General features: G+C 30.3%; 1 protein-coding gene across 5 annotated transcripts in view; it reads right to left on the bottom strand.

The window, feature by feature from the left end:
* Nucleotides 1–17,981, bottom strand: part of LOC145297707 (uncharacterized) — a 151,355-nt gene that overhangs the window by 117,673 nt on the left and 15,701 nt on the right. For 2 of the 5 annotated variants that reach the window (XM_080143940.1, XM_080143919.1), the window contains exon 1: nt 14,495–15,015. The exons of the other annotated variants lie outside the window; for them this stretch is intronic. In XM_080143940.1, the coding sequence (XP_080000066.1) occupies nt 14,495–14,649 (155 nt within the window). In that variant the 5' untranslated portion in view covers nt 14,650–15,015. Of the gene's footprint in view, nt 1–14,494; nt 15,016–17,981 lie in introns of those variants that run through there. 5 annotated transcript variants of the gene reach the window in all.

The raw sequence follows: 17,981 nt of genomic DNA, 5'->3' as shown, positions 1-17,981 counted from the left end.
TGTTGTCCTAGCCCTATTGATTACATCACTGTTGTACACCCGTGCTAGGGGTCACAAATGAAAGAAACTACAAGTAGTGTAAAGTGTATGATATATAATATGTATTTATCATAAAGAATACAGGAGCCACTAAAGTGGTATGAGAGGAACGTGTTCGTAGCATGCGGTTAAACATGGTATGAATGTCTTATTTAGTCTCTGAAACCAGTGGTATTCATAGGACTGGTTGATTCCACTTCGTACTCAAATAGGGGTGATTTGTACCCCACAACAATCACCCAGCTAAGTATTTCATGTTTTCTTTCACCCAATCTTAACATCCAATCCCCACCTCACATCAAAGTTGGACACTCAAGCAGAATTTTCAATGAGATCCACGCTTATTTTGACTCAATCACTTCTCATAATATAATTATTTTTTTTGTTCTTTGTATTCACCCCCTATCTTAATCCATTGAGTGTTGTATATACATTTTGCGAGAGTGAACCCTTTACTGTAATAAAAGTATTCTAATGTATAAATCCGTGATTGTTCATGCGTTCTGTTATTTTTGCCATCTGTGTCCATCATTTCAATATCTGTGCCTAAATCAAAATGTAGATTCCATGAACAAAGCTTCTTTCTTAGAACAACACGCCAGTGGAACTCTGTTCCGTCTTCCTGTTTCCCATCTGACTACAACTTGGATGTGTTCAAATCCAACGTAAACAAATTCCTGATGAACCGCCCCCTTAAGTAGACACTTTATGAAATCTCAACACTAACGTACAAACGTACAACGTACTGTACATGCAATAACCCTTATCCCTGAGTGGCTTCCGGGCCTTGATAAGTGGTGACCTCCTTGTAAAAAAACAAAAAAAACTGATCTTGAACCAGACGTGTCACAAAGGCCACAAATCTCACGGCTGCCACATCATTTTATATATATATATATATATATATATATCTTTTTTTTTTTTTAATTATTATGCATATGCTGTAAGCACCGTAAGGAGGAAATGTTAATGAGCAATGAATACACCAAGCCTTAAAGAAAAAGAAAACGACAACAACAATCGCTCCTGATGATAATCGGACGCACTAATAGAAAGCGCTTGAGGAGAACGACAACTTTTGGGTGGCATTTTATACAACATGCCAGCTGATATCAAAAAGATTGCTCGGCGAATGGAAAAGATATCCATAAAAATCGGAAAAAAGAATAACTCTGTCGTGTTCAATCAGACGTGCTACGTATAATAGGGTAGGTCGAACAACTGCCCAACAAAAGCATGATGAAAGTGTGGAAAATCTGAAATTGATGGGAGAATGAATAAGGACACATTGCTGTATAAGGAAATTTGTGGAAGAAAATGTACTATAAAAAAAAAAACTATGAGACCAGAACACCATTAAAATTTAGCACCATATGAAAGTAAATATCTGACATATAGAGTTCTTCCTAATAGTGGCGAACAGGCGCTTTTTATACAGAGCAAGTGGTAGATGTTTTGCATGAATTCAACACTAAGAACACTATTAAGGCTATACTTGTTGATAACAATAAAAATAGTGGGATAAAGAGATTATTCAAATATTAATCCATTCTGGTGGAAACTTAATAGTTCTTCACATAACTTTCGACAAGTGAGATTTTTTAATATTATGAGAAAAGTGAAAAATCAACCTACCTTAATATGTATATATGTGTATGCGTGTGTGAATGTGTGTTGTGTATGCGTGTGTGACTGTGTTTATTTGTTTTGTTTGTGTGTCTATTTCAGTATATTTATATTTCTACGTTTACACGTGTGCTAACATACGCACATGTTTAGAAACATAAACACACACGAGTAGGAAACATAAATAGTAACACAGTAATTGTGTGTGTGTGTGTGTGTGTGTGTGTGTGTGTGTGTGTGTGTGTGTGTGTGCGTGATTTTGGGACGAGGTCATGTAAATAAGGAGAATGCAAGATAACATATCAGAATGAAAAAAAGGTACAAGATGTTCTATAAAAAAAAGTTGAACACTATTTCGTTTCTTTCAAACTACTTGACCGTCAGGCTTAGGTCAATGGGCAGTTCTGTCTTCTATCAACAGTGCCCTTTTTAGAGAAGCTGACTTAGTCCAGCATTTAACATCTACTTTGTGTCTGACTTTGGCCCTCTTTGGGGGGTAGGGGATAAATGTTGGTTGTTTTTTTTTTGTTGTTTTTTTTTTTATTTGTTTTTTATTTATTTATTTATTTATTTTTTATTATTATTATTATTATTATTAATAATAATAATAATAATAATAATAATAATAATAATAATAATAATAATAATAATAAAAATTAAAAAAAAAAATGTTGGGATGGTTTTACTAATCTGGTTTTATTTGGTGTCTTAGTTGATAAATCTGTAGTTTTTCACTTGTGACGTCAATTAATCGTCTGCTAATTTAAAGCACTATATTTCGTTATATTTCGGACACATTTATAAAAAAAAACACACACACTAATTTTATTTTCATAATAAAACTTTTAAAAAAATATTTGCTAGTAAATTATTTTCTGTAACCTAATGGCAAACTTTTCGAGGTATCGTCTGCTATTTTAAAATAGCAGACGGTTAATTGCTGTCACAGCCGGGCGCCATTTTGAGTGAAAAACTTCAGTTGCCGATTTGTTGTGTTTAGGGGATATTTTTATTGCCTCAGTCCTCCATGATGTTTCAATTAAATTGTAACATATGCATACTCATACATCGATACTATTTTTTGTAAATTAAATTCAATTAAAACTATTTGGGGATACTTGAAGTAAAGTAAATGTGGTATTGTGGTGATTGTTGAAGTGAAAATAATCGTTAAATAATGAAAAAAAGAAAACACTACTTGTACGAATTAACTAAGCATAGAAATAACACATTTTCCCACACTTTTGATGGCCTTAATTTAATTTTTAAGGACTTTTTTTTTTTTAATTTTTTAAAACTTCCACTCGAGACAAGGAAAGACAATTCAAGAGGTTTCTTGGAAAATATTAAAGTTTCACGTAACTTTTTGGTAAAATCCAAACAAGCAGTAACACATTAAAGTACCACAATGACACAAAACAAAATAGTCAGATTTGCCGTTTAGTTGTACAAATAGCCTCGAACCCTGTTATCAAAAAAAGAGACACGTTGAGTCGACACCGGTATATATAGCGATTAATGTAAACAAAAGTTTGTTTATGTTTACGTGATTATTGAAAATGTAATCCTATGATTAAAATTCAATTTAAATTAATCACGTCGTTAAAAAAAATAGAAAGAATGAAAGTTTTAAACTTCATCTTCCATTATTTCTTTTTTGGGTCTGTATTACTGTACACATAGACTCGAAAAAGTTGTCAAAAAAAAAAAAATAAAATAAATAAATGTTATCAAAGGCGAGATAAGTTACTTTTCTACCTAACTGGATATGTTTTTAGTGTTTTTATTTAATGTAACATGTTTATTCAACTCGAAAAACATACAGTGTTTACCGATGTATTGGAAAGTTTAAAATGGCGTCTGACTCTCTCTCTTTGACACGGTAAGTTTGGGAAAAGGAGTTAAAAATAAAAAGCTAGACAAAATACTGTTATAAACTCGCTCAATATATGTTACCGTGACATAGGCTGACATATTCCGTGGCGTTTTTAACAGTATTTTGTCTAGCTTTTTATTTTTAACTCCTTTTCCCAAACTTACTGTGTCAAAGAGAGAGTCGGGCGCCATTTTGAATTTTCCAATATATCGGTAAACACTGTATGTTGAATAAACATATTACATTAAATACAAACACTAAAAACATATCCAGTTAGGTAGAAAAGTAACTTATCTTGCCTTTGATAACATTTATTTGTTATACATTTGTTTTTTGACAACTTTTTCGAATCTATGTGTACAGTAATACAAACCCCAATTAATCATTTTAAAACTTCATCTTGCATTATTTCTTCTCTTTTATTATTATTTGTTAAACAACGTGGTTAATCTACAATAAATTTTTTACATTAAGCGTTTTATACCGGTGTCGACCCAACGTGTCCCCCTTCTTTTTTTTTTTTTTTTTTTTTTTTTCGATAACAGAGTTCGAGGCTATTTGTACAACTAAACGGCAAATCTGGCATATAAAACATTAATTATCAGTGCATTTATTGAATTAAAATCTTAATTTATAAATAGTTGTGAACAGTCTTTCTTAGAAAGCATGGCACGTTTTTTTTGTGTGTGTGTTTGTTTATTTTGGCGGGGAGGAGTCTGAAAACGCAATTTTGTCTTACAAAATTTTAACTTTTGTATAGAACTTTTTGAATTGTCTCACCTTGTTCTGAGTAGAAGTTTTCAAAATTAAAAACAAAACAAATGTCCTCAAAAACTATAATGCACATTAGGTACCTCCAAACCTAACGTCATCAAACTTAATAAAAAAAACACGACGTCATCAGTTGGTGTGTTTGTTCTAATTTCTATGGAAGAGCATTAGCACTATAAAATTTATATTATATTGATTTAAAAAAAAAAAAATGATTATTGAACATTTATGTATTTATTAATCGTATATTTTTTCTATACAAAAAAATAAATGTATTCTGTCATATAAAAAATATAACTTATTCATAATAGTTTTTCTTTAACATTTTCATTTAAACTTTATTAAAAACGAACAAGAAAAAATAGGTTAGCAATTAATCTGCTCGTTTAAAAAAAAAAAATACAATCCACCACTGTATATAACACGCTGAAATGATTCAAAAAAATTTTTATATTGCTTATTATTTTTTTTTTTTTTTATGTTTTTTTTTTTTTTTTTTTAGATTAAAGTTAATTCTATACAAGTATTAAGTCTTTATTCAGAAAGTCTGTTCCAAATTCGTATTTGGTTAAGTGATAAAATTCAATATATGAATCACATGAATAACGAATGTGATATTTTTCTTGATGGAAACGTAAAATCTTTCCAATAAAAAACTAGACAGACGATAAAATTAATTTTAACCTGTTCTGTTGATACATGTATCTACAAATGCTTGTCCTTACAGGCTTCCGTATATTTTAGGAAAAAAAGCGCAAATTTTGATTTCAACCGCTGTCATTTTAAATAATCAAATCGAAACGAATTTTTTTTTGGGGGGGGGTCGATTTTTCTTTTGCAATTTTTATTATCTCAAGAGTCATATATTATATGAATATATTTTTTTAATATTGGAAACCTGTTATATAAAAAAAATCGGTTTAAACTTCATATCGCGTAATATTTGAATTTAATATCATTTAAAGCTTTTTAAAAATATTTTTTTTAATTCGTTTTTTTTTTGTTGTCGTAATTTAAATAATTATGTTACCGAGAAAAAAAAAATCAAGAAAAATTGTTCATTTTATTTTTTTTTACCATAATATTAATGATTTTATTTCCAATTTTATTTACAACTTTGAGGTAAGTGAAAAAAATGATATGATTTTATATATATATATATATATATATATATATATATATATATATATATATAACTATTTTTTATTTATTTGATCTTTCCATTTTTATTGACCGACGGTAATCTCCAAAAATACCGTTAGGGCTTACAACATGGCCGCCAGAAGAGTCCGGTTGATCCAAAACATGAATCGTGCAAATGGAAAACGTAGCCTTGAAGGCAAACTTTGACAAACAATCACAATTTGTTTGTATTTAATTTTTTGTTGATATAATGTTATTATAAAAATAGGCAAACTTTGAGAAACAATCTTAGGTTGTTTTTAGTTAAAACAGTGTTTATAAAAAGTATTTTATTCAGAACAAACAAGTGGTCGACTAGGTGTATCAGAATTTTAGGCGGAATTTTTTTTGACACCCCCAACAAAAAACTGCGAATAAAATATATAAAACTCGTAATTTCTGTTTTTAAAGTGGGTTGTCAATTTTCTTTATGAAATATACTTCCAAAATAAACTATTACAGTCGTTTAAAACATAATAGAAGTATTATTTTTTATTTTTTAAAAACAATGTTTACAAAATGTCTACGCACGTTCGTTTAAATATAAACTGTTGTTTTTACATCATATTTTTATAACATTACATCTTAAAAAAAATGAACACCTTGTTTTAAATACCATTTTTATGAAAAACTCTGAATAAAATATTTTTTATAAACACTGTTTTAAAAAACAAACAAACTGTGATTGTTTCTCAACAAAAAATTAAATGACCGTTCTAAATAAATTATTTATTATTATGATATTGAAAAACTGTTTTTGTACTTAATTATTATGCTTGTTTGTCAAAGTTTGCTTTAAATTTGCGTTTTCCGGTTTCGTAATACGGCGATTCATGTTTTGGATCAACCGGATCACGTGACTCTTCTGGCGGTCATGTTGTAAGCCCTAACGGTATTTTTGGAGATTACCAAAAAATCCTCTAATATATTTAATGAAACCTAGTTTTAATATGTAAGTTTATTTAATAATGAATAAATATCGAAAATTTCAGGTAAATATGACAATTATTTGATTTTTGCTAGATTTTTAAAACATAGGTCTGTCAACGCAACGGCTTAAAACACGTTACTACATAGGAACGTTGTTTTAATGCGTCGATAATGTAAACACGATTTTTGTCTCGCATTTTCATTATTTTTGTAAGTTGTAAAAAAACTTTTAAAAATATTAGCAGTTTATTTGAAGCTTCTTCTTTTAAATAGTAAAAAAAGTTAGGATGATAAAAATAAATTAATTACAGTTACATCGTGTTACATACGGGGGGGGGGTTAAAACTGGCGTGCGTTGGAGGTACTTAATGCACATATTTTGTCTTTCAATCCAGAGAAGGGGCTGGCCTTTCCCCACATTAAAAACTTAAAAACTGACATTGAGTCTGTACTGTTTTTTCTTGGGCAGATAAATAGGTACTACAATGCTAGTGTACACTCTAGACTATACTGCACCTGTACATGTACACTCAACGGAAAAAAAATTTCGGCGGGAAAGTACTTTAATGGAATGTGCTCTGATTAACTCATAGCACTTGTGCCCCTTCGACGTACATACCCTCGACTGACTCGACAAGCAGCGAAATCCCCCCCCCCCGGTTTCACTACTGAGGTCTCTAAATGCCCGAAAACCTTCTACTCTAAATAGTTTCTTCCCTCGGACTGATAGGCTTTGGAATTCCCTTCCTGCTTTTCTTACTGTACTAACCTTAAATGTAATGTGAATAAATATCTTGCTGCTCAACTCCTCACGGTGCCCTGTTTGACACGACGATCCCAAATAGTAGTCCCTTCTGTCCAAGTGACAATGCCTTGTTTGAGGTGAAAAGGAATACAAAAACGAAAAAATATATATATTTAGAAACCCATTCTTAATAGGAGGAGGGGGTTTTGTAACTATTCTGTACTTTCATCTGACACTTTAATAAAAATAATAAAAAAAACAATACTGAAAAACCGAATTTAAATTGAAATTCTTATCTTTAAAAATAGCACGGTCCCTAGACTGCAGAAGTGCACAAATTTTAATACAAATTTTGTTGAAATTAAAATAAATAAACTAAAAAAAAATGACGGCAAGGATTTTTCCCAGATGACTTTGATCGCGAGAACAAAATATTTTTATAATCGAGGCCGTCTTCTTGTTTGTTTGCTTGGACGATTGGACCAACGTTTATCTGATCATCAGAGATTATCAGTTCTTTCTTTATATATATATTATAATACAAGACAATAACTGGGGAGAGGATTCATTTGTCTTGAAATAATATTACGGTTTTGTTAAAATATAAAAATCACCGCAATTGGTTTGGAAACTGAGAAATTAGAAAAAAAAAGATTTTGGCGGGTTGAGACAATAGAAACTAACAACACTGACTATAGCATAGCACGTACGCATTTTTTTAGTAAAACAATAGACAAAAGTAGAGTGACATTATATATATAGATATATATATATATATATATATATATATATATATATATATATATATATATATATACACACACACACACATTTACATTGATGACGCAAGCTACAAACATTTGATGTTTTTTTCTTTCTTTCTTTTCAGTATGAAAAAAATGCGGGATGCTGGCTCGTAATTGAGGATGAAAAAAAAAATAAATAAAAATACGTTTTTTACCAACGAAGACATACTAAACTTAAACACAGAATATGAATGAATTTTTTTTTTATTATTATTGCGATAAAAATAACATAATTAAACTAATGATTAATTTATTTAATAGCTTTTCTAACTCGGCGTTGTTGCTTGGAAGTTTTTTTGTTTCGCGGCGCTTATTCAATTTTTTTTGGCGGTAATTAAAAGTAAGAAAATTCAGAAAAAGTCTTACGTACTCGTTACAGAACGAACATGTCATATTCCAAAAATTACGTAAATCAAACAAGTAGCTTTTTATTTGTACTAAGAAAATAAAAATTTATGATTTTTAGCGATTTTACTATTAAACTGTATTAAACATAAGGCTGATTTTTTACCTCGACACTTCGATTTGAGTTATTATTTATTTCATCGGGTTTTATCATGCCCGACGAAAACACTACGACTAGCTTAGTGGTAAAATTTGATTTTGAATTAAAAATAATTTTTTAAAAAAAAACACTTGATCAAATTACTTAATTTTTGGAATATGCCATTTTTCGTTCTGTAACGAGTACGTACAATCATAAACGACTTTTCTCTATTTCCTTTACCGCCATAAGTGCTAATTTGAATAATCACCGGATTTTGAAAGGGAAATTTAATGATGATATTGTTTTAGTCATTAAATTATTATTCGAACTAAATTGTCAAGGTACTATTGTTTAAAATTATTGGCTACGAATAGCGTTCAAATTTTTTAACATAGAATTTTGGGGCATTTTACAGTAATGATAACAAAAAGAAAAAGTGATGAAAACCAAACATAAAATAAATAAAGGTTACCAAAGGCAAGATAAATTACTCTTCTAAGCTTCTTCCTACCTGGATATTTTATTTTGTGCTCTCTTTAACTTATTTAAAGGCGTTTATTTAATTTGGACACAAAAGTAATGCCGAGTCTTAAATTAGAATAAGCGAAAATGGCCTACATGAGACAATCATTTGCTAGAAATCTACCCAATAAATATAACGGGTACATTTATTGGGAGGGTTTCTAGCAGTATTTTGTTTAATTTTCGATCTTTCAAAGATTATCGAGACTGTCATGCCGGACATTTTTCTTTGTTCTAACTAAAAACTCGGCACGCCTTAAAATAAGTTAACGCACAAAAAACTTTGGGGAGAAGAAATTTATGTTCTCAACTTCTTTATTAACTTGGTTTGCGATGTAAATGATAACTTTAATGGAATATGTGTCTCAAAGAAGGCGCCTCTTGATTTTTTAGAACAAATGAAACACGAGAGAAACAAAACACACATAAAATTCATAAAACCACACATTAAATATAAACATTCCAATTTCAACTCATTTTTTATCTGTTTATACCAATTTTACACACAAAAATGTTAGGTGTTTTCGTTTTTACTTATGTAATAATAACATAATACGCCGTCTTCATTTTTTTTGGCATCTTATTTGCAATAATTTTTTTTTTTTTTTTTTACGGCGTTATGCGCAGTTAGTTCCGAGCAGATAATAACAATAACACGATTGTGGTGACAGTCATGTTATTGTTATTGTTACAGAGGCCCTTAAGTATATCTAGATTTACCGGTCCCTCCCATCGCAGCAAAGTTAGAAATGAAGATGGATAATCCAAGCTTCCACCCAAATAGGGGCACTCACTGGATGCAAAATTTTCGGTACCTATTCAAGGCGGACCAATGTTTTAGATACCATTTCGGGTTTGTATTACTGTACACATAGATTCGAAAAAGTTGTCAAAAAACAAATATATAACAAATAAATATTATCAAAGGCAAGATAAGTTACTTTTCTACCTAACTGGATATATTTTTCGTGTTTTTATTCAATGTAACATGTTTATTCAGCTCGAAAAACATGCAGTGTTTACCGATGTATTGGAAAATTCAAAATGGCGCCCGACACTCTCTTTAACGTGGTAAGTTTGGGAAAAGGTGTTTTAAATAATAAACTAGACAAAATACTATTAAAAAAATACCGAATATATGTCAACTTATGTCACGGTAACATATAATGAGCGAATTTCTAACAGTATTTTGTCTAGTTTATTATTTATAACATCTTTTCCTGAACTTACCGTGTTAAAGACAGTGTTGGGCGCCATTTTGAATTTTCCAATACATCGGTAAACACTATGCTTTTCGAGCTGAATAAACATGTTACATTGAATAAAAACACTAAAAATTATCCAGTTAGGTAGAAAAGTAACTTATCTTGCCTTTGATAACATTTATTTGTTATATATTTGTTTTTTGACAACTTTTTCGAATCTATGTGTACAGTAATACAAACCCGTTTTTTTTGGGGGGGGGTCAGAAAGCCGTTCTTTATATGGGGAGGTTGGGGGTGTTTATACTACGCTGGGGCAGGTCGTTAAAAATACCAAATTAAAAACAATTAAAAATTACACCACATGTCATAAATGGGTTTCTAAAATAATAACGCTATTATTTCAGCACGGTCGGTCCGTATTCTGCATTAATCACAAATTTTCCGAGATCAGATCCGTCGGCATTTTCCAGTTGAAGGGCGTTCCAGGCCAGATATACCATTATACCAATCTCTCCTCTTGAAGGAATAGTGAAGCAATGAAGCATGTTTTACTATAAACAACAAACACAAAAAAGTGATAAAGAAACAACAAATAAATGTTACCAAAGGCAAGATAAGTTATTGTTCTACCTCCCCGGACAAGTCTTTTTAGTATTTTAACTTATTTTAAAGCGTTCAGTAAACTTCAAATGCAAGTAACGCTGACAAAACGAAAACAATGATCGTGGCATGCGGTTGTCACCTTTTGGAGTCCCGAGAATCGCTCAAACTCGAACATAAAACACAAGACTGATAGAAATCCATCCAATAAATGTCATGGGGATATTTAGTTGGTATCTTATCCGAAAGTGGTTGATGATTTTACGTTAAATTTTTTAAACCGATCCCAAATCTACAGTTTAAATTAATTTTGGGTAAATTTGTAGCTTAACACTTTCCGCTGCATTAAAAAAATAGATTCCACTTTTTTGGCAATTACGTATTAGCACTCTGAAAAATCGTTGAAAAGAAGAATAAAAGGACGAAAGAAATTATTTTAGAATTTAGAATGGGTGTTCAGTTTCAAATTTAACGTAAAGTGTGATCCATTTCCGGGTCATTTTTTGAAGGTGGGTAGCTTTAATTTTTTTAACTACTAAGTCAGAGTTGCAAGATTGAAAAACCACATGCAATCGTTTTAAAATGTAGAAAAATAAACGCATAATATTTATGTTCTTTAGCAAAAATAAACATTTGGTTAACCGCGCATAAACGCTACAAGGGACCAGTTGAAATTTTTATTTATTTATTTGCTGCCGAGATTTTTTTTTGTTTTTTGTTTTTTTTTCGGTTTCAAACTTAATTGCTTAAAAATGTAGAATCTCGCTTTTTTTTTTTTTTTTTTTTTTTTTTTTGGAAAGGGTGATTTCACTAATTTGGAAGCAAGTGTTATTCTAGGTGTATCAGAATTTGGGGGGAATTTTTGACACCCCTAACACAAAACTGCGAATAAAATATTAAAAAAAAACTCGTAATTTCTCTTTTTAAAGTGGGTTGTTTATTTTCTTTATGGAATATACTTCCAAAATAAACCTTCATGCAGCCATTTTTTTTTTTTTTTGCGTAATGAAATCAATTGAATTTTACGAGTTAATTTTTTTCAATTTTTAAACTTTAAAAATCTATCAAAATTTTTCTATTGGTTAAATTTTTACGATATTTTCAGGATCAATGTGAAATTTTATGCTCTTTCCAATAAACCGAATATAATATTTTAGACAAACGTTTTTTTAATTCACTCCCTCATTTTGAAATATCTATAAAAACTTTAATTTTATATATCACAAATTGAAGATAAAAGATCAATAAATAATATATTCAAATTTAAAACAAAAAAAAAAGTGTTTTTTAGAAATTCACCTGTAAAGTCCGAAGTTTAAAACCTTTTAAAAAAAAAAAAAACACGTTTTTTTTTTTTTGTTTTTCTTTAATGAAACCTTATAATCTTCTTATATTGTACAGAAAGTTTCGTTTTATTACGAAAATTATTTCTATTTCATTCAATTTTTTTGAGTTTTTTTTGGGTTTTTTACATATTTAAAAAAAAATAAAATCCACTCCATAAAGTGGAATTAAATATATTAAATCAAAAGCTCGTGTATTTTTTGAGAAAAGAAAAAAAAAAATTCTTGAACTGTTTTTTTTTTTTGTTTGTTTTTGTTTGTTTGTTTTTTTAAGGTAAAAAATTATAAATAAAATGTGACTAGTTTTCAGGTATGGAGGCACAAATTTCTTTATGCGTAAAGGTAGACGGCTAACGCGAACGTGTGGTTTTTACTTCCTTCTGTCCACCTGTAATTCAAAACAAAACAAAAAAACTACTTCTGGTTTTAAATAAAAACGTAAAATATTTGCATCATGGCGGGTTTTTCAAATAGGCGTTTAAAAAATTATTTTATTTAAAAAAATAAATGGATTTTAAAATATAAATATGGATAAATTCTTAACAATGAAAAATGCAACTACACATTGATTAGTATTTTTTATAGGTAAGTGCTTTTTTTGGAATTTATATCGATTTTTTATAATCGACCTAAGTTAAATTTCGTTTATTTTCTTCAAATCTTTTAAAGAAAACAGAGTAAAAAAGAAAAAAAAACAAATATTGCATAATTTGCTATTAAACCTGTTATTTTTTTATATAATTTGGTCTTTGCTCCTTTAATTAAAAAAAAAAATTAGGGTTTGAATTACATTTTTCGAGTAGTTATAAGCTTGGAAAGACAGGAGGTCGAATTATTCAATATTTTTTCACGCATTTGTAAGGTCAGTTTCTGACACATCTACTATTCCATGTACACTGTACAGAATTACTTTTTGTTTTGTTTATTTTTACCGTCAGCTAAATTTTTCTGGCTATTTTACTTGTAATCGCCTAATAAAGTAGAATCTCATGTTGCTATTTGGGTAACTTCGCATAGGGTGCACGCACGGTTTCAATAATACATTTGTTTATTTAGTTTTGATTTTGTTTATTTTATTTATTTATTTTCCGCATATAGTCATTCCTGGAGAATCATCAATGAAAACACAAAATTGATCTCCCCTAAAAAAAAATATTTGGATTAAAAATGCTATTTGATTTGAAAGTGGGTGGGGTGACCTACCATCTGGTGTCTCGGAAGTGCGCGGTCATTTTTATGTTAAATTTATATGGAGAAGTAGTGATCACCAACTTTTTTGTTTTTTGTTTGTTTGTTTTGTTTTCAAGTTAAATTAAGTTTTTTTACGGTATCTTTTGTTTATTAAATTGTTAGGGGAGAGTAAAATACAAAAATAATTGTACCGCATGTAGGAGAGAGAGAGAGAGGGGGGAGGTCTTGTCTGGTGATTTTAACAGAGTTTGGTTATTTTTTTACAATACCCAGCAAAACAAAACAAAAAAGGAATAAAATACAAGTAATTGTTACCAAATGCAAGATAAGTTACTTTTAAGTCCTTTGTTTTATTTTAGCTTATTTTATTTTAAAACGTTTATTTGCTTTGAAACAAAATTATTGTCAAGTGGCGGTTTTGTTGATAATCGCTGAAAATTCGAAGATTAAACTAAATACTGGTAAAAAAAAAATCCAATAAATGTCAATAATCGTGCAAACACAAGTATTTAATTTAATTTTCGATTTTGGGTGCAATTATCGAGGATTCAAATTGCTATAACAAAACAGCAACTTATTTTGCCTTTGATAATATTTATTTGTATATTTATTTATTTATTGTTGGCTATGGTAAAACCATGCCCGAGATTTCGTTTATAACTTGAAATTTGTAGAAATAAAAACTAAGAATAAAAATAGTAAGATGAGGTTCGGGGCTGGGAGAAAAAGTACACAGGAGGGGGGGTATTTATTCCCATGTAACGTCTGAGTGGCTAATCGCAGTAAATGAAACAACACAAAAGGATAAACAAAATAAGCTGAAGGTTGCATGCGTTCTATAAAGTAACCAGTGCCAGTATACAGCTTAAAACACATCATTGTATGTGCGTTACGTGTGTATAGGGAGGGGGCGGTCATTCAGCATCTTCCTACTTCTCTACTATACTGTAAACAAAATAATAAAATAAAATGAAACGAAATATTGACAGATCGGACAGATCACCAACTATTTCTTTCGGTATTATTATACAAACACCGTGACAGGGTTAGGGTTAGGGTTTAGGGTTAGGTTTAGGGTTAGGTTTAGGGTTAGGGTTAGGGTTAGGGGTAGGGTTAATTCGCTGTCACGGTGTTTGTATAGTTTTACCTTTCTTTCTGCCAACAAACTGACCTGTTAAAATCGTGTATTCCTCCAACTGTCGTCGTTGCTAAATCATCCCTGTTTATTAGAGTGCTGTTTTCTAGTCCGTCCCCGGCGTGGTCCCAGGCCATTTCGTCGATACTGGGAATGTCATTAATGACACCACCGCGATGGTTCAAAGACATCTTTTTTCTTTTTAATTATTATTGGGGTTTTTTTTTTTTTTTTTTTTGGTTTTTTTACAGCTTTTTTATTTTATTTTATTTTACCTGGTGTAAGTAAGTCACCTCCGTTTCTTTTTTTTTTTTTTCTTTTTGTTTTTGTAAATCTTCACTTTTTTAAAACACAAGTGCGCGTCTTGGTCGCGTATTCTGTTATAATGAAGGCCCTCGCCCAAGCTGTTGATATAAGCGTGTGTTTGTTGGCGAGTAGCAGGGGCAGCTGTTTCTTAACTTCTGGGCAATGTCGTTGTTGTTATTGTTATTCGTAGTGTTTATTATATACACCACATGATTTTTGTTTTTATAGAAATACTAGCAGGGCTACCCGGCGTTGCTCGGGACCGTATAAACAATGAAAAAACAAAAGCAGATATTGAACATATGTTTTATTCTTAGGGGAGACGAATCTTTCATCTCTATGTATTATTTGTTTTATCTACCCCCGGACTGGTATTGTTCATGTTTTATCCCTAGCATAGGTAATTTACAGCATGTATATGAAATTGTTTTACCTTAGGGAGAAGAGAACAGGTAATATACAACATAATGTGTCTATATTACATCCCTGGCAACGCCTAGAAACCAGCTAGAACATGTATTTCAGTCAATCTTTATTACATCCTGGGCTATGCCGGAAAACCAGCTAATCTCTATTTAGTGACTTGACCACCAAAATACCTCCCTAAGTGTGTCCTTTCTTTTGAACTTATTAGATATAGGTATCTAGAAATGTGTGTGAAATTTTGTTGAATGCATTGTTCACTATGATTTTCTTATTGTTCTACACAATATCAACTGTAGCGAAATAAAACAGTAAACTTAGTGTAGTGTTAGAATAAAGAGCAAAGGAAAAAATTAGAATCATATTCTGTAATTGCAAATCTAAATTAGCTAGCGTGTACCAGTATTTGCCAGGTTGTGGAAATTTGGAATTTATAACGTATGTAGTGGCCTTTTCCTAGATACCTATTGCTAAAAATTATACTTTCATTTTGTTAGAAAAATCTCTCTTCGGATGCCCTGCATCATCCAAAATAAAAACAAATATTTTTATAATTGTTTCAGTACATTGCTACACATTGTGAAATTTGTTGACGTTTGTAAAAAAAAATCATGAATGTGCTTATATTCCAAAAAAGAAAATATCAGTGCACAGTATTGAAAGTGTTTGAGATTCAAAAGTCTGTAACATTTCTACTAACTTCATAAGATGTCATGTGAGAAACTTAATTGAATATCAAGACATTATCTGAAGCGTTTTTATTTTGGTGTAACGTATGTGTTTACAGTGAACCGTAACTTTTAATAAACAGCTTGGTATGCAATGACATAGGCTAAGAATCTTAGACAAAATATATATAAATTGGAAAAATGTGTGAACAAATGAAAAAAAAATGATCCGCTCCACTTGATGACATCAAGCACAGTAATATTTTAGTGAAGAAAATATGAAATTGATGTTCAGTGATTAGTTTGGATGAATGAGAAAATGTAATTGTTTGATGCATAAAAAATAACTCATTTGCTGTATTTGATATTAAGCAGCAAAATATAGTGATTTGAATATTAAGGAAAACATCAAATCAGATTATATAAAAAAAAAGATGAAATTAGAAAATATATATTTTCTGTTTATGAGTTTTGCCAATCAAAATTTTGTGGCAGAAATTGGGTGATTACCATGCAATTTTATTTTGATAAAATTCTTAAATTATTTCAATGTTTATTATAATTTCTTATTAGTGACTTGTTATCATCAAAATCCGCCCCAAAGAGTGTCCTTTCTTTTATTAGGTATCAGAATAGGTATCCAGATTTCTACTTCTATACAAATGTGATATTTCGGATCTGTAGATAAACAATTTGTTGCATATATAAGCTGAGAATTGTTCTCTCTCATTCTCTCTCTCACACACCCACACATTCTCACTTTTATAGATATAATAGATAAATTATGCTAGATATATTTCCATGTGTCTGAATAATCTATATACAAATTTTCAAATCTGTAGATAAAAAATTTGTTGAGTATATAGGTTGAGAATTGTTCTCTCTCTCTCTCTCTCCTCTCACGCATGCTCACTTTTATAGATATAATAGATAGATTATGCTAGATATATTTCCATATGTCTGAATACACTATATAAAAATTTTCTAATCTGTAGATAAAAATTTGTTGAATATAAAGGGTGAGAATTGTTCTTACTCTCTCTCTCTCACACACAGACATATTCTCACTTTTATAGACATAATAGATAGATTATGCTAGATATATTTCCATATGTCTGAATACCCTATATACCAATTTTCAAATCTGTAGATAAAAAATTTGTTGAATATATAGGTTGAGAATTGTTCTCTCGCTCTGTCTCTCTCTCTCTTGCTACCTCACACACACACGCAAACATTCTCACTTTTATAGATATAATAGATAGATTATGCTAGATATATTTCCATATGTCTGAATACCCTATATACAAATTATCTAATCTGTAGATAAAAAATTTGTTGATTATATAGGTTGAGAATTGCTCTCTCTCTCACAGACACACACATTTTCACTTTTGTAGATATAATAGATAGATTATGCTAGATATATTTCCGTATGTATGAATACCCTTTATAACAAATTTAAAATCTGTAGATAAAAAATTTGTTGAATATATAGGTTAAGAATTGTTCTCTCTCTCTCTCTCTACCTCACACACACCCACACACACAAACATTCTGACTTTTATAGATATAATAGATAGATTATGCTAGATATATTCCATATGTCTGAATACCCTATATACAAATTTTCTAATCTGTAGATAAAAAATTTGTTGAATATTTTCAACCCTTATCCTCGAGTGGCGTCTGGGCCTTGATAAGTAGTAATGCGTATTTAGCAAAATATAAATATATATATATATAACAAATTTACTGAATTTCCATTACTAACGATTACTGTATTGTCCAATTGACTACTGCGCTTTTCAACCCTTATCCTCGAGTGGCCTCTGGGCCTTGAGAAGTAGTAATTACTAACGATTACTATATTGACCAATGGACTACTGCACTTTTTAACCCTTATCCTCGGGTGGCCTCTGGGCCTTATTGTCCAATTGACTACTGTGGACTTTTTAACTCTTATGCTCGAGTGGCCTCTGGGCCTTGATAAGTGGAAATGACCAAGTAACAAAAAATAGGTATATAACAAATTTACTGAATTTCCATTACTAACGATTACTATATTGTCCAATTGACTACTGTGCACTTTTCAATCCTTATCCTCGAGTGGCCTCTGGGCCTTG

Source organism: Euprymna scolopes, chromosome 2, assembly GCF_053919585.1.
Source record: "Euprymna scolopes isolate OS-2025 chromosome 2, ASM5391958v1, whole genome shotgun sequence".
Lineage (NCBI taxonomy): Eukaryota > Metazoa > Mollusca > Cephalopoda > Sepiida > Sepiolidae > Euprymna > Euprymna scolopes.
Note: the sequence above shows the minus strand (reverse complement) of the source record. Positions and strands in the feature narration are given on the sequence as shown.